At 38.9% G+C, this 23,659-nt stretch overlaps 1 protein-coding gene across 3 annotated transcripts in view; it reads right to left on the reverse strand.

Moving 5' to 3' along the window:
• SCAF4 (SR-related CTD associated factor 4) overlaps nucleotides 1-22,605 on the reverse strand; it is a 59,225-nt gene extending 36,620 nt beyond the window's left edge. For 2 of the 3 annotated variants that reach the window (XM_045540539.1, XM_045540537.1), the window contains exon 1: nucleotides 22,157-22,605. In XM_045540539.1, coding sequence (XP_045396495.1) covers nucleotides 22,157-22,186 — 30 coding nt within the window. In that variant the 5' untranslated portion in view covers nucleotides 22,187-22,605. The remainder of the gene's footprint in view (nucleotides 1-22,156) is intronic. The other variant, XM_045540538.1, reaches the window with a different exon arrangement.
• Between the last annotated feature and the right edge of the window lie 1,054 nt (nucleotides 22,606-23,659).

The following is a 23,659-nucleotide window of genomic DNA, read 5'->3' on the forward strand; positions in this document are numbered from 1 at the left end:
CTGAAATGGGAAGACCCCTGGAGCCCAGGACTTTGTGATTACAGCTTATGACTGCCCCACTGTTGCAGTCTCCAACCCCTGGGCTGTGGACCAGTACCAGGCTGCACAGCAGGAGGTGAGCAGCAGGTGAGGGAACGAAGCTTCATCTGTACTTACAGCTGTTCCACATCCATCGCATCACCACGTGAGCACCGCATCACCACCTGAGCACCGCCTCCTGTCAGATCAGTCACTGTCTCCCATCACCCACATACAGGACTGCCTAGTTGCAGGAAAACACGCTTAGGGCTCCCACTGAGTCTGCATTATAGTGAGTTGTATAATTATTTCATTACATATTACAATGTAATAGTACTAGAAATAAAGTGCACAATAAACATAATGAAAATGGTTTCATTCCCAACCATCCCCAGCCCCTGTGGAAAAATTGTCTTCCATCAAATGAGTCTCTTGTGCCAAAAAGGCTGGAGACCACTGTGCCACTGCACTTCAGCCTGAGTGACAGAGTGAGACCCTGTCTCAACAACAGTAACAAAGCTCAAAGTTTTAGTAAAGCCTAAGCTAGAGCTTACATTTATCAAATGCCTCAAATAGCACTTCTTTTATCATTTCAGCAGTAAACAACTCACTGAACTATAAAAACAGCCAAATGAGCACACAAGACAGAGTAGTGTAGCATCTGAGGAAATACTCCATGGTGTATATTTAAATTATCAGAATTTGTTTTTAAAAATTAAAGTACAGACTATCACTATGTTCTATAGCAGTAAAACCATCATTCAGACAAAAGGTCAGCAAGAGAACCTTTAGGTGCTATAATCTCAGAGACAGTTGCTAACTAAGGTAGATTTGTCATGCCTGTTTTGAGATACCCCAAAAGGGTTTACATCTGCTTTAGATGATGCCCAGGAAATGCATCTGAACTAAAATTTGTTGATTCTAAAGCTCACATTCCCAAATACCATTCTCATACCCTTACATAATTGTTGCTTACTGACTAAATTTGTGCAGTGACCATTAACTATGATGGGGAATACAGAAAGAAAAAGAAAACCAGGCTGACATCTGTGCCTGTCTGTACAGTATACTGATTCAGGGATAACAATAAAGCATAATGAATTTAATTTGGGATGCCTACTAAATATCCAGGCAGAGACAGGAACATGTATCTTGGATACAGAAGAGAGGTCCAGGATAGAAACTGAAAGGTTATAGATCAAACCTATGAGGATGGGTCAGAGGAGCTTGTAGTTAAGATGGAGGCTAAGAATTTATACCTAGCTAGGATATACCAAAAACTCCAATGCAGCAAAGAAAAGAACTGCACAAATGAACACCAGGACAAAGTAGAATCCCAGAAATTAAAGGCATTTCACACAGTCAAATGCTGCAAGAAGTTAATTTGGATGCAAACCAAATCTTGTTCATTTACTTTGGCAATTAGGTGGATGCAAGTGACATCAGTTTTTTAAGGTGATTCCAAATTCCAACCGGTTAAAGAATTTAAGTGGCAGGTGAGGAAGCAGAAATGCATTTTTGGCTCATTTTTCACTCATTCAACAAATACCTGAAAGCTTAGTAAGTGGCAAGTCAGTGTATGGCACATAAAGACGAGATAAGATCATGTTTCAAAGCTTTATTGATGACTACCCTTTTTATCTTACCTGTTGGCATTCTAAGGCTTCCATCACATTTTTTTTGTTGTTGTTAAATTTCTGGGCTCAAGTCATCCTCCCATCCCAGCCCCCCAAATAGCTGGGACTACAGGCAGCTGTTACCATGCCTGGCTAAGTTTCTTTTTAGATGTCTTACTCTCTTTTACCACTGTTTTTAAAAAATCTCAAAGTTGTGAGTCTGTATTTGATATAATTTATAAAGAAAAACACTATACGCAGATACAGAAGTTTCAAAATTGGAGGTTTAAAAAAATAACCTTTTAAAGCTCAATGACTATTTTACTGACTTCTTCAAAGCACAAATTCATCAAATGGTTCCCTGATATCTCTGTCAATGCCTTCACTGGATAGAGACCCAGAAATTATGCTGATATATTTTGTATAAAGCGATATAAATTAATATACTTTCCTGGTAACCATGTACACTGACACTGCCCGTTCGGACAGCAATACTGACTACCTTTATGGTAAGGCAGACGTTATAAGTCCATTTTACAGATGATGGCCCTGAGGCTCAAGAATCTGCCCAAAGTCATAAAGCAAATTAAGTGGTAGAATTCAATCTGTAATCTACAATTTCCCAAAATTTGACAATTTTTTTTAGTAAGTACCTAATAATAAAGAAATCATTTAAAATACATTAGCACAGAACAGTGTACAGACAATAAAGATGACAATAAGGACAGCATAACTATGTTAAGTGAAAAAATATATACGCAACATAGACCCAATCTAGAAGGCAACATACTAACATAACATATAATTGTTATAAGGGGTTGGACCCAAAGATTTTTTTAAATAAAAAGTAAGCGGCACAGAGGTATAATGTGATGTGCCCATGTAAGCAACAAGTTAGAGGCAATATAAGTTACTAAAACATTTAATGTCAGTTCTTCCATACTTAAATGGCCCTACAATTTAATACTGAATGTGCTGCCTTAAAAAAACTGTCCACATTGCTTAGATGATCAGAATAGCGATCAAATTTCAACTTCACAAGACTTAAGACCAATACACTGTTTTCATGTTTTTAGAACTCAATTTTATCTTAGGACATGAGGGAGATCTTTCAATAGCCAGATGTTGTACGGTGTAATTTTACTTTCTATAGTACCTAGTTTTGAGTTTGACTTCTCCTATCTTTAAAACAAATACAGTTTAATGCCTTCTTTATGAAACTGTTAATTAAATAAGTTACCAAATGAAATGTCTAAACTCTAAAATAATCAGTGCTTAATAAATGTTGGCTTACTCCTCTCTTTTCCTGGTCTCTACTCCCCCCACCTTCCCCAATATACCAACTCCTGGCTTTTGTTTCCCTTAATTAAAAATCAATTATACTGTTCATTATTGTATTTGTTTTTCATGTATAGTTTATTTTTCTCATTTTAAAATAAAACAAACGTGTTAGCTGTAAATGATTTATTACTGAGTCCTTACCTGTGTCTACAGCAAAGGTTCAATTTAATAATCTTAAAAAAAAAGTTAATTGTCACGGACACCAATATTGGCTGAGGAATCTCTCAGAAGTATACGACCTTGTGGTAATCTAACATTTTCATTATAGTTACTGATTTTTCATAATAATTGTTAGAGTAAAGGTCAGAACACAGACTCAATAATCAACTGCCAGCAAAATCTTGGCTCTACCACTTGTTAGCTATGAGAATTTATTTCATCATCTGTAAAATTCGGATATTAAGAGTCCCTACTTATTTAGGGAAGTCCAAGAATTAAATAGAAAACAATACATATAAAAAGCACTTAGTGCAAAACCTAGCACAGAGTAAATATGAAATAGATGTTAACTATTGTTACCACTAATATGATTTTGTTGGAAAAAAGGGAGAATCTTGGGAGATAAACCAGAGCAGCTTTTCAGACTGTGGGTTAAGATCCACGAATAAATTGTAAAAATAAGCTTAATGGGTAATAAAAAACATTTTTTTAGTGAAAGGCAGTAAAAAATAAAATAGCACTGTACACAGTATGTACTGTTTCATGAAACTTGTCAGTTTTGTGTGTGGGTAATACACGCACAAGCACCTGACTTTCAGTGCAAAATGTAATTCTTACTGTGTGGATCGTAGTCAAAAAACAAAATGAAAGCCAATAATCCAGAGAAAAAGTCTTTTTAGAAATGAGGAAAATAAGACCCAAACTGACTGTCGGTTACCTTTCAATAATGTGTAAATTCCTTCAAACCATTAACAAACTTCTTATGGACAAATGGAAAGGAAAAAACCATTGCCATGCCAGAAAAAAATGTCATATTTTTCAATCAAGTTTAGAATACACAAAGTATTAGGTCATTAAATATGAAATGCCTGATTTCGAACCAAAAGTGTAGTTAATTGTATCTGAAACAAGAAGCAGTACAATTAATCAAAGTATTTGCCTAAACTATATTGACACAATTTTGCCATCTTAATGGTATCTCGCTTATGCCAGCAGTGAAGAAAGCTGGAGAGTGAGCAGTGATGAAATTGCAAAAGGCGAAGTTTTCCTACAGCTTGTTGAAAATTGAGTATTTTTCCTTGCAAGAAGTGGTCCAAAGCCTGGAAGAAGTGGTAGTCACTTGGTACAAGGTCTGGTGAATACAGTGGATGACAGAGAGTTTCCATGTCCAGCTTCTGTAGTTTGAGCAGTGTTTTTTGAGACATGTGGTCTTACAAGAGGATAGGACTGTTTCTCTCGACCAATCTTGGCTGCTTAATCACAAGAATCCTCATCATTTCATCCAGCTGGCTGCAGTAGACATCCGCTGTAATCGACTCACCAGGTTTCATGAGGCTCTAGTGGATAACACCAGTGCTGGACCACCAGACATCGTTAGTCTTTTTAGATGAATATTCAGTTTAGACTGTGTTTTGGCACTTCATATTTATCCAACCATTGTGCCGAATGCCTGTGACTGTCAAAAAGAATCCATTTTTCATCACACATAACAATACAGTGCAGAAATGGTTCGCCTTTTTGTTGCCACAGCAAACAAAGGCAAGCTTTGAGATAATTTCTCTTCTGATGCTCATTTAATTCATGCAGTACCCATTTATCCAGCTTCTTTACCTTGCCCATTTGTTTCAAATGATCCAATATTGTTGGAATAGTAATGTCCAACCTTGTTGCTAATTCACATACAGGTTGAGAGGGATTCGCTTCCACTACAGCTTTCAGCTCATTATTAGCCACCTTGGTCTCAGGTTGCCCACATGAGTCATTTCCAAGATTAAAATCACCAGAACGGAACTTCTCAAACCATTGACATACAGTGTGTTCATTAGCCACATCCTTCACAAACACTTTGTTGATACTTTGAGCTGTCTGCGCTGCATTGGTTCCATGATGGAACTCATATTCAAGAATAGCACGAATTTCTGACTTACTCATGTTTTCACAGAAATTGCTCTAAAAAATTTGAAAGATACTTACAAGCCAAAATGTGTATTTGAAAGAATGAGAATAGAACTTCACAATAAAGGAAAAAAACAAGTATCAAGGTGAAATGTGAGAGATATCAACTGTCAAACTTAGTACGTTAGGAAATCAGATGTTCCATACTTAATAACCTAATAATATACAGAGTAGATAAGAGATGCAAAGATAATTTAGGCTCTAGTTATTTCTGACCAACATCCAATCTCAGTCAACAAACCTCAAGAAAATAAACTATCAGCTTTGTATATCAAGTCTGAAAACCATAAAATTTAATATAATTCCAACAAAATCTACTAGTGAAAACATCTAGACATTGTAGTTTTCTAGAGAGACTCAAAAAGATCTGGTTTTGAATCTGGGTCTGGCCATATAGATGATTCTGGGCAAATTAACCTCTCTAAGCCATAGTGTCCTCATTTGTAAAAAGGATATACCGATACCTACTTGATAGGTATTCAGTTTCAGTAAGAACTTAAATGAAGTTTTGTACACAGAATGAGGGCAGCAGGCAAGCATTCAATCATTAAATGCAATGCTTCCCTTGCCATCATAACTCATATTCGCAATTAATGTAACCTATCAATGAAAAAAAAGTGTCAAAGCAGCCAAAGAAAACCATGAAATCCTCCTATATAGAGTAACAGTAGGAGCAGCCCCAAAAAGGTATCAGAGTCCTTTAGAAGGCATAAGTATAGTAGGAAAAGCATGATGCTTGCCAGCAGCAGATATTAGTTTGGCTCTTTGCTTGTTCACTAGCTGAGTAACTATAAAAAAGTCTAACCATGACCACTGTCATGCTGCATGACATATAGAAGCCTAAAAGAAGAAGTACTTAAAAATTATGAAGAACCATTCATCTGGATCCCTTATACCAGTAAACAAGAGTTTCAAGAAAAGAACAGGGAACAAGGGTATTAGGCCTGTGACAGCTGTAGAATTCACCGTGTTTGAGGATTAGTCAAAGTTAAGATGGTACTCTGCTATTTACTCATATCACAAACCTTGGTAAGTTTAGTTAACCTTTCTAAACACCAAGGATTTTTTAAATCTGAATAACGGGGATTAATATTAATAGTACTCATCTCACCTCATAAATTTGTTAGGATTAAATAAGATAATGTATATAAATCTCTTAGCCCATACATAACACGTAAGTACTCAGTAAATAGAGCAATACAATGCCCTGGGAAATCTTTACACATACACACCTGAGTTTAATTTTTTTTATTATGACTTACCAATATCTTTTTTGTATTGCACTCATTATTCAAATACTACACTTAGAAAAATATTCTCTATGGGTGAAAATACAAGAGTATCAAAGACTTTTAGAGAAGGCTGTATGAGATCTTAGTACCTAATCTGGCATTCATACCAAATTCAGAACTGCTTTTTATAATATATCTGGTAGATTCCAACTAGCAACACAGGCTTGATAACTCCAATTAATGAGCTCCAATGGTTACAGCAGTATTCTGTGTACTGACCCCCAAATCTCCCTTCTGCTACCTTTCCTGTTCCAGTTCTGGCCCTGGAACACAGAACAATAGTGATCCCTCCCACATTATAAAATATTTGAAGATAACTAACTAGTTTGTTTCCCTCTTTCATATCTTCTTTAACTTTCAGCCAAAAAATAAGGTTTCTACATCTGACTATCCTGATTAATTCTTTAAAGTATAATATCCCAGATGGACAGGGCCCAGATGTACTCCTGCACTGATGGGATCTAAGAGTGAATTGGCTTTTTATTAGTTTCTTATTTCTGCAGTAAGAAATTACCACAAACTTAGTGGCTTAAAACAATACAAATTTATTATCTTACAGTTTTTTTTTTTTTTTTTTTTGAGACAGAGTCTCACTTTGTTGCCCGGGCTAGAGTGAGTGCCGTGGCATCAGCCTAGCTCACAGCAACCTCAAACTTCTGGGCTTAGGCAATCCTACTGCCTCAGCCTCCTGAGTAGCTGGGACTACAGGCATGCGCCACCAAGTCCGGCTAATTTTTTATATATAGATTTTTAGCTGTCCAAATCATTTCTTTCTATTTTTGGTAGAGACGGGGGTCTTACTCTTGCTCAGGCTGGTCTCGAACTCCTGACCTCAAGCGATCCACCCGCCTTGGCCTCCCAGAGTGCTAGGATTACAGGCATGAGCCACCGCGCCCAGCCTTTATCTTATAGTTTTGAGGTAAGAATCTCACTAATCTAAAATCAAGGTACGGCAGGGCTGCATTGCTTCTGCACGTTCTAGGGGAAAATCTATTTCTTGCCCTTTTTGTCTTCTATAGGGTGCCTTTGGCTCATGGTCTCTTCTTCCATCTTTAAAGACAGCAACATTGCATCTTTTCCCCTTTCTGACCTCTGCTTCCATTGTTTTATTTCCTTCTTTAACGCTTCCCCCTCTTGTATAAGGATCCTTGTGATTACACAGGGCCCATCCAGGATAATCAACCCACCTCAAGGTCGTTAACATATCCTCAAAGTCTCTTCTGCCATGTAAAGGAACACATTCACAAGTTCTAGGAAACAGATTATGGACATCTTCAGGGAAGGGGGCATTACTACTTAAAAAAAAAAATAGTGCTTAATTCATTGTTAACTCACATCTGCAATCAACTGAAACCCTCAGACTATTTTCACAAGGATCTCTATCAAACCTAGATCTTTGTGCTGACTTTACTGGTCTCTGACAGTCCTTTCAATCTATTTAGGTAGTCTGGAAATCATTTTCTGCTATTTGATGTAGCAGCTATTCCAATCAGCTTGTAAATTTCATAAACTTTGTTTGCCTCCCTCCCAAGTCAAAGGTTTTTAAAAATCAAGACCTACTTGTAGGATGACCATAACTGATATTCCTTGGATATTTACTGCCAGTAACAATACTCTTATCCTGCCTATATTTTTCTAACTTATTCATAATGTAGTATGTCTTCACTAGACATAACACAGCTTTACAAAAGAAAGAAGTTTAGTTTGGTCTGTTATAAATTGTTAGTGAATCTGTTTCGGCTCTTAGAGACTATCAATTTCTAGAAATACTTAGGCCGGGCGTGGTGGCTCACGCCTGTAATCCTAGCACTCTGGGAGGCCGAGGCGGGCGGATTGTTTGAACTCAGGAGTTTGAGACCAGCCTGAGCAAGAAAGAGACCCCATCTCTACTAAAAAAAAAAAAAAAAAAAAAAAATAGAAAGAAATTATATGGACAGCTAAAAATATATATAGAAAAAATTAGCCAGGCATGGTGGCACATGCCTGTAGTCCCAGCTACTCGGGAGGCTGAGGCAGAAGGATCACTTGAGTCCAGGAGTTTGAAGTTGCTGTGAGCTAGGCTGACGCCATGGCACTCACTCTAGCCCGGGCAACAGAGCGAGACTCTGTCTCAAAAAAAAAAAAAATAGAAATACTTAAACCAAACTAACAGAACTGGCAGAGATAAAAGTAAACTGTCACAGAGTCTACAATTTCTAAAATATGCTTTTTCCTACTTTTTGAAATTAAACAATCAATACAATATAAGACTTAGAAGGCTACATGCTAATCTAAGTAATATTTTTAACCTTAAATCCCTCAAGCAGTATTTCCTTTCTGAATCTTTCTGAATGAGATACTTACCCTTTCTTTTCCCCAACTTTTAGAAATTTCCTTAAATTCACTTTGCAATGGATTATAATGATTATTTCCAGTATTTCCTTGTCTGATATTATGAGCTCTAAGATGACAAAGCAATTTTCCCTTAAGCTCCTGTTATTAATATTTAATTACAAAGTTTAAACAAAAAAATAGAAATGCTTCCAAAGAGAAATACATACACTCACAGTGACAGGCTGGTACTAAAATTTCTCTCCTGTTAGACGCAGATATCAAAGCATTTAATTCCAGTCTTTCCACCTCTTTCGTTCATTTGACTCAATATATCATTCACATTAGCTTATACCAAACCAAGAGTTAAATCCAACACAACTTTAATATTTATTAATAACATGAAATACTTTATGAAAGTACAAACTACATTTCTTAACAAAAGATAATTAGGAAATCATCTTTTCTGCAAAGATGCTTTATCTATTTAATTACAGCCTGAAGACAACTCCGTAAGACATTATTGCTAGAACAATTAGGTAAGGGATAGTTTACAGCCCCTTCTTACCTGGCATTTGATTTTTAAGCCTTTAATATGTAATTTACCAAAGGTGTACTTGGGTTAATAATTTCTTACTATCAGGCAATGTAATTTAATGGGGGGAGGAAAGAAGGCCAACCACATGTTAAACAAGTATTGTTATGTCATTGTACCTAAAGGCAGAATACTGTATGAGTTAATCAATAGCATGTACAGATAGTAATAGAAACAACGAAACTGGAAAATGTACAGAGAACAACACAATTAAAGGAAATCCCAATAGCTAATTAATAAACATAGGAATAACATGTTCAGCCTTACCAATAGATTGTCAAAGAAGTACAAACTAAAACACGGAGATACAATTCTTTAATTATCTAGCTGGCATGAGTATGAATTAGCATAAAGCAACAAGTATGTCCTGCTGGTGAGACCTAATGGGTGAGCTTTAATTCCAAAAAGAAAATTAAAACCATGAAACAAGAACTAAAATATGTTCATACCTTTTAAAACAGTAATTCTACTTCTAGAAATTTGTTTAAGGCAATTAGACATTCTCAAAAATTTCCACAATTAACCACTCACAAAACAGAGAATGTTATTAAAAAGATTTACTAACTATATAAAAATTTCCAAACACAAGTGGAGGGGTAAAAAAAGACTGAAGTGAAAGGAAATACTGTAAAATGTTAATGGTGTTTGATAGCATTATTTTATTTCTTTTACTTTCTAATTCAAATTTACCTAACTTGCATTAATTTTAAAATTAAAATTAAAATTCATAAATTTATAAATGAACTTTATAAACATAAACATGCATCTTTCTCCCACTTTTGATTACAAATAAAATTGATAATTATATAGAATTATTATAGGTTATATAGAATCATCATTATCAGATGACTTGTTCATGGAGTAAATCTTGTCTTCGAAGTTAACAGTTACTACATTTAAATCAGTAACTTGCAAACCTTTAATGAAACTTTTCAAAATTACTAGTTCTTAATTTTTAAAAAGAAATTTAAAAATTTTCCCAAGTCCCTATAGTAATGGAAGCCCCTGTAGATGTAAAATCCAAATCTGAGAAATCACCGTCTTAAACATTTTTTGTTGACATCTGTGCATTAAAGAAAGCATCCCTTTAAATACTGATACATAATTTATTCCCATGTAAAATCCATTTACTTTTCACAGTCAAACCCTCTGAAACCTAAATGTTTAACCATTTCTCCACTTCTGTAGAGGAAGGTATGAAGATAAGACAGGTCTGGCATCAATATGACATATTCCTAAAGTGAAGCAAATTTACAAAGCTTTTTAAAACAGCGTCAGGAAAAAGATACTGTACCGCTTCCTTGCTCCTACTGAGCAAGGTCTTTATTTTGATGTAAACACTACAAAATAGCTCCATCTATTTCTCCATAAATTTAGTCTTCAGATTTCTAAAAATTCCAAACCAGATAGTTTTATAAGGAACAAAGTTGCACAAAATATGCTCAAATTCAAATGGTTAAAAAAAAGCCATACTTAACTTTTTCCTAAATTTCTTTACTTTACCACGTTCTCCCACATACTTGTTTACTCCCAGTTGCAGAATTTAAAGAAATGTTTTACAAAATAAATACAAGTAAAAAATCACATTTAATAATAAATATGGGGCTGGGTGCAGTGGCTCATGCCTGTAATCCTAGCACTCTGGGAGGCCGAGGCGGGAGGATTGCTCGAGGTCAGGAGTTCAAGACCAGCCTGAGCAAGAGCGAGACCCCGTCTCTACTAAAAAATAGAAAGAAATTATCTGGACAACTAAAAATATATAGAAAAAATTAGCCGGACATGGTGGCACATGCCTGTAGTCCCAGCTACTCGGGAGGCTGAGGCAGGAGGATCGCTTGAGCCCAGGAGTTTGAGGTTGCTGTGAGCTAGGCTGATGCCACGGCACTCTAGCCTGGGCAACAGAGCGAGACTCTGTCTCAAAAAAAAAAAAAAAAAAAAAGGAACCTATTTCAGGTTAACTACTATATTTCTACATGCATTAATAGAATATAGTAATATAGCAAATAGTAGTTCAAACTTCACCTGTATTATTTCTACTCTTTAATTATATCACCAAGCCCTAATTCTGTTACCATCTGTGGCTGGCAGAATTTTCTAAGCAGTTAATTTCTAATGACTTACCCTATGAAGTATGCCTTAATTTATTCTTCATTTTAGACTACCTCCCCTACAATTTCCAAGGGTCTAACCCCTTCACTCAAACTTTTCAGTTTTAGAACCAAGGCTGCATTGCACTTCCCTCACCAGTGCTTTTAACCCACCCCACTCAGTAGTTCCAGCTTATCACAATAGGTCATTTTCCATTCCTTACATCCGTTTTGGTTCACTGAACTGCAATCAATCCACAACTCCTTCCTTTTCACTTGCTCAAAGATAGGCCAAAAGATGATTTTAGGAAATGCCAAACATTCTATCCACGCCACTGCTCTCCTTTACTAGCACAGGTACCAGATTTCAAGATCACTTTTATTGTGCCTCACTAGTCAACTTTGTGTTCCCTTCAAAGTTGGCTATGAAACATTTTTGTGAATTAAATATTTTCTCCTATACTTCAACAGAAGAAATAATTGGTTCCAGGATATAAAATCATTTGACTGGAAGAAAAATGAAAAAATGTTAACATTTGTAAAGTCTTTAATAAATTAATTAAACACTTTAATTTGGTATAAATTAGTAAAAAAAAAACACAAATGCACATCTTAAGTTTTAAATGTGGACTGTACCTATTGCATTAGGGTAGATGAATTAAACTTTGACAAGTCCTTCTAAAAGTATACATTAGTTTTACAGTATCACCTGCTACCATGCTTCAAATGTACAAAAGTTGTTCACTGAGCCCTCTTTCCCCATGAACAGTCTAGTAGACAAGGATAAGGTGCTCAAAAAACTTCAGAGCAGCCATGTGGGGCTGTGGACAAGACTCCAGCTCTTAAGGATCGAGTCAAATCTCACAACTACCACCTTTACGCCATGTGATATCGGACTATTCACAATGTATCTCTCTAGTTTTCCTTATCTTTAAAGTGGAAAGAATGCAAAGAAATACATAAAACACCTAACCTATTAGCTGGCATCTACTTGTTACTTAAAAGATTCTTTTCTTGTAATTCCCCTGATCTGTTCCCACTGGATTACTTCTTAAAATAGTGTGTCAAAACTAAAGATATCCTTTGAACAAATTTAGGATTCGGGATTAACAAAATAATTTACAAAGCCATGCAGTACCTCCTGGATATTGTTTTTAATCTGACAGAAAATCAGATCACATAAGAAAACAACGAAGATGGTATGGTACAACCTAATGTTTGTGTTTTTTACAACAGCCTTGAGATACAATTCATACACCATACAATTCACCCTTTTAAAATGTATAATTCAGTGTTTTTTAGTACAGTTGGAGTTGGGCAACCATCAACACTATTTAGGGTATTTTTGTCATCCCCAAAGAAATCCCATATCCATTAGCAGTCATTCCCCATTCCTCTCCCTGCCAAGCAATAATCTACTTTCTGTCTCCATGGATTTGTCTATTTTGGACATTTCATTTTTTTATTTAAAAATTAACATTTTTAAGTTTATATTAACTTTATAAAGTATGCACTTACACATCTGTTAAATTAGACAGTGATGAAACACTTTTACAAAGATTTGGATATATCTCCAATTGAACCCCAAACTTGGCTGTCCTTTCAAAAGTGATTTATCATTCAGCATCTTTTATTAAGGTAAACTAGGTGACATATGGCCATTAAAACTTAAGAAATATTTTATCTGTTTCCTAAAGGCTTAAAAGGCATATTACAGTAAGTTTCTATATTGTAGGTTTCCTTTAAGCAGGGTATAATGTAATTCTACTTCAACTAGAACTTAGCTCTGACAAAGTCACAATCAAAAGGACAAAATAAAGTGGAATACTCATGGTAAAGTGCATAAAGATATAATGAGGATAATGCAGAAAGAGAGTTACATACTATTGGGTTGATCAACAATTACTCTTAAATGCAATAACATACCTAGAGTGGGACAATGGGAGCAGTCCATCCAAGTGCAGGCAGTAAGTGGATGAACTGTCAAGACTCTAGATATAATAATAAAGCTTTTAGTCATTTCGTTCTTTTATGATCATCAAGCACTGGCAATTCTAAATAACATCAGGGATAAGATATTCCTTCCGCCAAAATATTTGGTTCATTGAGACTCTAAGTTTTAAACTGTTGCTGTGGTTACTACCAAGTTTTAGCAATATACAAATGTCGAATCTGCATGTTTTTATTATGTATCCTTTAATAAGAATTCATTTTAAGCGGAATTTCATAGAGAACCACCCCAGCTATATGGTCGATTCCCAACACATGCAGACTCCATATACATGTTCACTTGGAGAGTAAGTACAAAGAGATTAAGGAAAGCTTCAGATCTCCTCAGGCTCAGTTTGTCTCCAATCCTGTGGTACCTCTCTCTCTATATATATTCTTGGGTTTAAACAGTATATTCAAAATGATACCTGTGTGCAATTTTTCTTTCCCTGAGACAACTTTTTTTCTGGTATAAATATTTACAAATAGCCAGAATCAACCCTGACCAAATGTGTATAGTGGGATACAAAACTTTAAACTCACGAACAAAAATTATGGAGATGCCATTACTAAGCAACAAAATGTAAGGAAGTGGACATTTACACAGAATTTCAGAAGTGTTTACCTAATGCAATAGAAACTTACATTGAATTTTTGAGTAAAAACCATTTTAGTGAAAAAAAAAAAAAAAATTTTGACCAAGGAGACATTTGAAAGTCACTAGAATAAATGCTGAAAAAAGACATGGAGAATACTGTGATTTCTAAAATTTATTACGGAGTGGGCTTTTTATAAATCTCTGCCAAAGAGCATTATGTTTAAAACTACCTATTTGTATACCTGCTGCTTCATGTACAACTTTTTGTAATTAAAATTAATAAAAAGTGCTCTTCAATTATGAGGACAGATTAATAAACCTGGCTCTAAGTGTCTACCAAACACAAACATGTGAACACCAATTTTAACAGTAATTGATAAATCTGCTTAAGACCTGAAAGGAAACTGGAACATTCTTATTCATTATTGTGACAGACCAGTCAGTAGACAAGTTTTTCCACTTTTTCAAAATAAACATTAATGCAGTTTAAAAGTCTGAAATGATTCTGTGTGTTTCTTTTCTGGTCATTTTTGCTCATTTCATGATTATTTCTGAAAATAATTTTGTTATAGAACAGGGGTGTTTGATAAGGAATTAAAAAAATAAGATCTGCTCTGCATATCAAATATGCTAGCTATGCCACTGTTCTATGGTCTCTTCCAACTGGGATTACCGACCTACATGGATTTATACCAAGAATCACCAATTATCCAAACATAAAGTATAACTTACAAGAGATATCTGGATGGCCATCTACTTTTTACTGAGCCCTGCTGTCCGCCCACCAGCTACCTTGTCAAAACCCTGGCTTCTCTCCACTCCTGGGTTACACTGGTTTTCTTGCTGAATTTACCACTAATCTGGTACAGCACGCTTCACTGGAATCAAGGTTTCTATTACACATGTTTACGTATGTCTTCAAAAGTGTCAATAAAAACTCTAACTATAAAGCACTGAAATGTGATGAATACACCATGCAAATAATTCAACAGGATGAAGGTGATCAGGGTATAATAAATTTTAATACTGTCTGTGAAATCTATTCTAGTTCTCAAAATCACAACAGTACAGTGTTAATTACACTTAATATTAATATTAACCAGAAATTTAGCCATGTCTCTCCTAGTGTAAGTTCTCAACAGATCCTGATAAAGCCTAATACAAATTTAACTATTACCCATCTTCACATTTTCTGTGGTTTGACAGAAATATAATATTCATCAGCCAATGATGCCAAAAATTTGAACTGTTAGTGGTAAGCCGCTTATTCTATATACCTGATAACAGTGTAGTTTTTAGCCTATCGTTAAAGTTGTATGCTGTTGCTCTGAAATGTGCTTTAAAAAAAAGGATTTGGCATATTGTCTCAACAAATGTTATGGATAATACTAAAGGCTCATTATTTATATAACAATTTTTTTATCAAAGTATATTTAAAGTGAGATTTTCATGTGTGCAGATAACTATAGAAAAGTTACCTAGAATGCTGAAGTAAATTATGTTCGCTTGTGCTCCATGGCAGAGAACAACTGACGATTTGTATCTGGTAAAACAAGACAAAACAAAACAAAAAGGACTACCATTTTGTCAACTTTCTATAATTAGGTACAGTTTTAACCTGAATTGTTTCAAAAGACTTATAAACCAACTTTCCCATTACTCTAATTTTTCTCTGAATCATTTCCTTGTGTTCATGTAATTTTTTCTGCAACAATATACTAGACAAAATGATAGGGTAGGGAGGGGAATATTTTCAACAAGAAAGAACATCAGTGATAAATGCTGCTACAGAAAGCTCTGAAGAACCTGCTCACTATAAAGGCAGACCTCCACTGTTGCTGGAGATTAAGAATTTCCTTGACAGTCAAGAAAGAACAGAGAAAGAAAACTACATATAACTAACCTCCAATATTTGAAAACTCTTGGGATTAAGAGCACAAACATGGTCAAATTTGGCAAGCAAGGGAAACCTCCAATTTTCCTTCAATTGCTGACCTAGTCCTCCTCTATATCTCTTCCACACAGTGAAGAACTTGTCTATTTCTTAGGCCTCTCACAGAAGAAAGGAATGATCAAAAACTAAAGCTTACTATTCCAGGTTAAAAAAAAATACTTAACCAGGCATCCTTATCAGATGAGCTAAATTCTAGATGACAATCATGCCTAGTAATCAACAGGTAAAATACACAACAGTCACACAAAACAATTTACAGCAAAAATAGGGAGAAGCAAGCTCCCCACTGAGATGTGGAACTCAACTCTTCCTTCAAGATAACATGGTGGGTCAAGACTGACAGCCCAACAGGATAAGTGTACAAACATCAATTCATATCTTAAGTATTCATAAAATGTAATTTATGTCCAATTTTAAAGATAACAATGAATATTAAAGTACTCATATTTTCTTCCTGCACTGCAAAGTAGCATATATGCACATCACCTCAGCACTGCAGTTCTCAAAAAGTAATCCAGGACCCCTGAGGGTCTCTGAGTCTCTTTTTGGTGGTGAGGTCAAAACCGTTTTCACCTTTTCATTTATTTTCTCACAAGTATGCAGCAGTATTTTCCAGAGACTGATGTGTGCTATTGCAAGAGACCGAATGAAAAAGTAGATATGAAGATCCAGGTTTTATTAAACCAAAGCTTAAATGAGATTTGCAAAAATGTAAAATGATGCCACTCTTCCCACTAATTTTTGTTTTGGAAATACTAGTTTTCATTAAAAATGTTATGTTAACACGTAATGAGGAGTTTATTGTTTTTAATGCTTATAATTCTTAGTTTAAATATCTAATATAGTAAATACCATTAGATAGAACATATTGATACAAAAGCTCTCTATGGTCCTTAACATTTAAGAATTTTAAAAGGTCAAAAACCAAAAAGTTTGAGAACAGCTACTCTAGACAAACTCTTACACATGTACACAAGGAGACGTGGTTGAGAAAGTTCATTGCAGTTTGTCAGAAAAAATGAACTAAATCTTATATAGCATTAATCTTTGAGCAAAAAAAAAAAAAAAAGAGCACACCAAGGAATATGCATAATATACCACCCCTGCATATCATATGCAGAATATATGTTTTTGGACTACAGAGATTAATACCAAATTCATTATTTGATTGCCTCTGCTGAGAGGAGTGACTGGAGTAGTAACGAAAAGAAAGGACTTTATAATATTTTATTTTTAATTAAAAAATAAAACAAAATAGTAACAACTATAGTTTTTTTCCCCCTGAGACAGAGGCTTGCTCGCTCTGCTGCCCGGGCTAGAGTGCAGTAGCGTCAGCCCAGCTCACAGCAACCTCCAACTCCTTGGCTCAAGCAATCCTTCTGCCTCAGCCTCCCGAGTAGCTGGGACTATAGGCATGTGCCACCATGCCCGGCTAATTTCTTCTATATAGATTTTTAGTTGTCTGGATGATTTCTTTCTATTTTTAGTAGAGACAGGGTCTCGTTCTTGTTCAGGCTGGTCTCGAACTCCTGACCTTGAGCGATCCTCCTGCCTTGGCCTCCCAAAGTGCTAGGATTACAGGCGTGAGCCACCGTGCCCGGCCAATTGTTACTATTTTATTTTCTCTGCACTATTTTACTTTAACTAAATGTCTTAAAATTGTAGGTGCTGTAAAAAAAGGGGGGAGGGGCAAGCAAGATATATTCTTTTAGATTTAGGGAAGATTGCTTAAAGGCTAAAAATACAATCAATGGGTAATCAAAAACACAATCTATAACTTTTATTCATTCCACAAATTTTAACAAAACACCAAACTCTTCACATTAAGAAGTGTGTAAGTAACACAGCAGAACATAGGTAAGTATTGGCCATAATTGATCAGATTCTTTTTCACTCTTCATCTTTCCCAACACTCAAGTGTCTTGCCATAAAAGTTCTCCAAATACTCTGGTTAAATGGACATCTCTAATAACCACCTTTCTCATCTCCTTTCCTTCTGTATCAGAGAAAGACTTCTTTTACCTGTGTTTCTGATCTGTCCCTTTTCTTTTATACACAATTTTGCTCCCAGTTAACCATCCCCTCTTGCTGCTCTAAACTATGATGTGTTTTCTCCACTACCTCAAAAATGCTCAAGCCTCTAATAGAGACCAGGGATTGAATACCACTAAGGGGAAAACCTCATATATACCATGTAAATACAGGAATTGCCTGGCACCAGTGCCTAGTACACTGTTAATTGCTCTTCCTTGTCTTCACCCTTGAAGCAACTTTGCCTTTTTATCCCTTGAAACCAAACTTCTAACCACTACATTGCCTTTGCCACCTCTTATTTCTTTATATCCCATCACCATTCAACCCGAAACTTCAAATCCTATTACCCTCAAAAATTTCAGTGGCCAAGGTTTTTTTTTAAATTTCTTTATAAATTTTTTTTTCTATTTTTAGTCATCCAGCTAATTCTATTTTTTAGTAGAGATGGGTTCTCACTCTTGTCAGGCTGATCTCGAACTCCTGACCTTCAAGCAATCCTCCTGCTTAGGCCTTCCAGAGTGCTAGGATTATAGGTGTGAGCTCTACCTCAGTGGCCAAGTCTTTAATCTGTGACCACTCCCTTGGTATTACACAAAATACCATCTTCAGGCAGCAATTAAATTGGAGAGATCTGCATTCACATCCCAGCTTTGCCATTAGTTAGTAATGTGCCCTTGGCTGAATTATTAATTTCTTAGAAAATCAGTTTCCTTACCTATAATTGAATGTCTATGCAGGGTTGTGGAAGTATATCTCTATTAAGTTAGATATGTATATCATATAAAGTGCCTGACATGCCATAGCTGTTATATCAAGTACTAATTCCTTCTCCCTCCCCCCTTTCAATTTTCTCCAGGGCACATCTGAAAGTGACTCTTGGATGTCTCCCTTTCTCTTGGTTGCTTCCAAGTTTGAGTCTTACATGCCCAACTGCTTGCCAAAAATTTCCACATGACTGTTCCACACTTCAAACTCAACGTGTTCAAAAATCAAACACATTTTCTTCTCTGCTAAACATGCTTTCGAAGACTTGTGTTAATGGTATCATCACCCTCTCTGCACTTAGAATGTAGGGACAAAAGGCGCTTATAAACCTATTAGATACCAAGGTCCACGAATTCCTTTAGCCCACAACCCTCCCCTCCTCTCCATTCCAACCACAGACTTGCCAAATTCAGGTTTTATTCACCTTTCCTACCAAGTGTCTGCCTCCTACAACATAAACTACTACAAATTGAACAGTTTTGATTATATTATTCCACTGCTTAAAACCTTTAATGTTTACCCAGACCCTAAAAATGAGATTCTAACATATTAGACAGAACCAAGCTTGTCAGGCCCCAAACTACTTTCCAGTAGCCTCTGGGAGTCAAATTACTGTATTATTTTCTTCTCAGCACTGTTGTCCCTTGATCACTATTTCCCATACCTGAAATCCTAAAACTGATACCTCTTCTCTTCCCAAGTCTTCACTGATTCCTCGTGGCCATCCCATACTACAATAAGGTTCCCAAAGGAAGCTGTTCTAACACATATAAAGGTAACCTTAATGTGTAATAGTCTTATGGCTTACACCCTCTATACAGCTGTCCCCAGCTTTTTTGCCACCAGGGACTAGTTCTGTGGAAGACAATTTTTCCATTGGTTTTGGGATGATTCAAGCATATTACATTTATTGTGCAGTCAAACCTCTCTGCTAAACTATTTGCAGCCGCTCCCCAGTGCTAGCATCACTGCCTCAGCTCCACCTCAGATCATCAGGCATTAGATTCTCACAAGGAGCGGGCAACCTAGATCCCTCACACATGCAATTTACAGTAGGGTTCACGCTCCTATGACAATCTAATGCCACCACTGATCAGAGTTTATGCAGGGATGTGAGGGATGGTGAGCCACTGCAAATACAGATGAAGCTTCACTCACCACTCACCTCCTGCTGTGTGGCCCTATTCCTAACAGGCCACAGAGCAATACCAGTGGTGGTGGGGGGGCTGCAACTCTATTAAACCATTATGTGAGAGTCTTAAGTCTTATGTCCTCTATTAGACTAGATAGAGACCCTTGGTTGTCTTACAGTACTTAGCACACAGCTGTGCAGCTGAGCAGGCACTCAAAAGTTTGTTAATTGAAGATTAGATCTGGAAGAATTGAGATTACAGGGAACTAATCAATAACATTTCATGAATGGGGAGAAATAGTTAAGAAGCACTACAAATCAAGTAGGCACAACATGAATTTTAAAGTCAGGTTAATTTCCCCAAAAGAAAGTTCCAATTTTGCAGAAGAGTTGGCATTAGCAACATACACATATTATAAATGCAATCAGCAGTCCATAAAGATTATAAGTGAACTGAAAATTATTTGAGGAAAATGAACAATGATAAGAAAGTGCTCATTTTACACATTTAAAAAGGGCAAACTAACCTCTTCCCTTTTTCAAAGAGTCAGTATCATTCCCAATTTTAGTTTCAGAGTAAAAACTACTGATGGCCCTTTTCAGGATTAACAGAAAACTTTACTCAATAATGTGCTTGATGTCAACTTCCATAATGTCTGAATCAGAATTAAATACTTCTGATCTTAAGAATACATTAAAAACTCTCTTTCATTGAAAACATTCAATAGTTTTGTCTTGGGAGAAAAATGTAAATCTTTTAACAATTGTTGTACCATTTGAGAATAAGTTCTCATTTATTAAGTATTTGTCAGGCACCTGTTTTGGTGGAGGGGGAGAGAGGAGAACAGAAACTCTACCCTCCCGGAGCCAATATTTCAGTGAATTTCACCTTCAGAAAACAAAGTCAACATCCAACTATGAATTATTTGGACCATTATCACAAATTCTCTTATCAAAAATTAGGAAATATAATTTTGCTATTTTGAAAATAATCATTACTGAACTTTTACAAGACACTATCCAATACTAGTTGCAAGTACTGCAGTTAAGACATTTTATGTACCCATCAGTTGAAGAAATATCATTTTTAGGATAATTTATATGGCAATAAATGGTCTCAACTGCAGTGTAACTGGAGAGTCCCATATTATGGCACTGCAAATTGAAAGGAAAGTTATCCCACCATAATTCTGTTACAAGTAGAACTACAAAATCTCATTGTGAGATGAAGCAAGTTTTTAACGCCAAATCAACACCTCTCAAACTACCACATCTGATTTTTTCTATGTTGGCTTATCTCTAGCATTTGGAAAAGGAAGATAATACAACTCAACCCATGACAATAGTTCCCATTCCGTAACTGCATTTTAAATCGGCAATGGTCAAGGCCCCTCCTCCAAAATCGATTCTGACAAACAGCATGTACTCTACCCTCGAAAAGCAACACCTGGAATGATCAGAGATACTAGTAGAGAGCTTTAGGGCCGCAAGTAGCTTTGTTCCCGGGTTTGGGAGGTTTTCCCACGTAAATGTTCTAATAAAACGGAGTCGAGGATTAACTACCTCGGGAGGGGGTGTGAGGGTGGGGAACTGGAGGACAAGGAGGCTTTCTAGCGGACCAAAGCAGAGCAAATACTCTTCTCCCCCATTCAACTTTTTAGGTGTCACGTTGGGGCCACAGAGCTGATAAGAGGGTTATATTCACTACTCGAAATGATAAGGAGCCATAACCTCATTTCCCAAGTGAGCGAAACCCGGAGGAGGGGGATGAACACCTTCTCCAACTCCTCCCCGACTCGGGATCAGAGTCCAGCCGTCGACGCGCAGCGGCCTGAGCAACAGGAGAGCCGAAGCCATCGCTCCGCCAGCCCCACGGCCGGCAGATGCTCCCGCTCCCCCGCCCCCAACCCCACACGCCCGCCCGCGCTTCTTTCTTAGCCCCTTGCGGGCTCCCGGCACCGCGAAGCCCATAACGGGGCGAGGAGCAGAGAGCGAGGGCGCTCGGACCCGAAAAGGGGCGAAGTTAGAGAAACAGGCGCCAACGCGGGCTGGGGGAGGCCGCAAGGAGGCGAGGGGCCAGCCCGAGGTCGCCGCCCGGGGGTGGGCGGTGGGGGAGGGGTGTGGGGTCAGTTCCCGTGGTCGCTGCGACCTCTCCCGGGCCACAGGCCGCTCCGCGCAGGCCCCGCAGCCCCGGAACCGGAGCAGGAAGCGTCCCCACCCCGACCAAAGCTTTAAACCCCCGGCGGCGGGAGAAACGGGCCCTGGCTCCCGCAGCAGGCCCGGCACCCCCCTGCCCCGAGCACCCCTCACCTCCTGGTTGAAGGCGTTGACGGCGTCCATGTTCGCGCTGCGGCGGCGGCTGCTCCGGGCCCGCCGGTCACATAGACCTCGCGCCGGGGCGGAGCGGGGCCGGGGAACCGACTGGGCCTGGCAGCGGGGGGAGGCGACAAGCAGCGGAGCCTGAGGCCGGGCAGGAAGAGGCTGCGGCCGACGCGGTGAGGCGGGCGGCAGAGGCGGAGGGGTGTCCGGCCCCTACTCAGTCCCGTCCGCAGGGTGAGGAAAAAGAGGCGGCGGCGGCGCTGGGCTCCAACATGTCCGTTTGGTGGTGGCGGCTGCGCTCTGCGTCTCGCTGACACGGCCCCCCGCGCCCTCACGCACTGGCCCACACTGGCCCGGCCGGCGAGCGGGCGGGCCTCGCTCTCCCTCTCACCAGCAGGATGGCGGCAGCGGCCCGACTCCACGCCGCGCGGGGCACCCTGGGACAGCTCAGGCCTCCCGGCGCTTCCTGTGCCCGGCTCCCGCCCCGCCCCGCCCGCGCTGGCCCCGCCCCCGCCCCGCCCCGCCCCGCGCGCCACGCTCCCGCCTGCTGGCGCGTGACGACGGGACGTCGGGCTGTTTCCCGCCGGCGGGGGCTGCGGTCTGGGGCTGCGTCCCGGGACCGGAGCCCGGCCCCGGCGAAGAGCGTCGCGGAGCGCGGGAGCCCGGGCCGCCGGGGTGGCCCGGAGTTGCGCCCCCGCCCAACGCGGCGCTCCCGGTGCGTTTCCGTGTGCGGTTCTGCCCGAGCAGGCCCTGCAGCCGGCCGCGGCGGGCGGGCACGGAGCCCTGGCGCTCGGCTGCCGCTAACAAAGGGCGTAGGATTTAACCCCAGCCCTCTGGGCGTGCGTTTGCAGGCTCTCGTGCGCTCCGCGGAGAAAAGCCTCTGCCGGTGCAGCCCTGCGTCTGCTCGACTGGTGCGGGTTGGTTCTGCGCGAGCTAAAACACCGAGAACAGGCAGGCGCTGGATAGCCACGTGCAGCCTTGTGCCGCGGGAGGAGTGGATTCGCCAAACTCCTATGTTGATTGCCCAAATCAAGTTTTTTCTTTTCGCCGAGAACGCTTTGTCCTGATCACTTTCTTTGAGTACCTACTGTCTGCCTGGTGTTGGGGACGTGGAAATAAAAAACAATTGTTCTGCCTGCAGACACCTTGGTTTAGTGGGGAGTACAGGCAAGTAAGCAGATGATTATCAAAGCATGCTAAGTGTTATTAGGGCAGAGGCCCTGGGGAACAAAGAAAGAAACTCATCGGACTAGAAGTCCAGGAAAGCTTCCCAGAGGAAGTGGCACCCAAGCTACATCTGGAGGGAGGAGAAGGGGGGCCCTAGTGAGCCTGATGAGTTACAGCACCATCACATCCCCCTGAAGGAGGACCAGCCAGGAGTGAGGTAGGCTGAAGGAGAGGCAGAGACTAGGTCCTAAGGAGCCTTTGCCTTAAAGATTTTGGATTTTGTCCCCAAGGCAATGGGAAGTCATGGAAAGATTGTAAGAGGAAGGT

This window comes from Lemur catta, chromosome 1, assembly GCF_020740605.2.
Source record: "Lemur catta isolate mLemCat1 chromosome 1, mLemCat1.pri, whole genome shotgun sequence".
NCBI lineage: Eukaryota > Metazoa > Chordata > Mammalia > Primates > Lemuridae > Lemur > Lemur catta.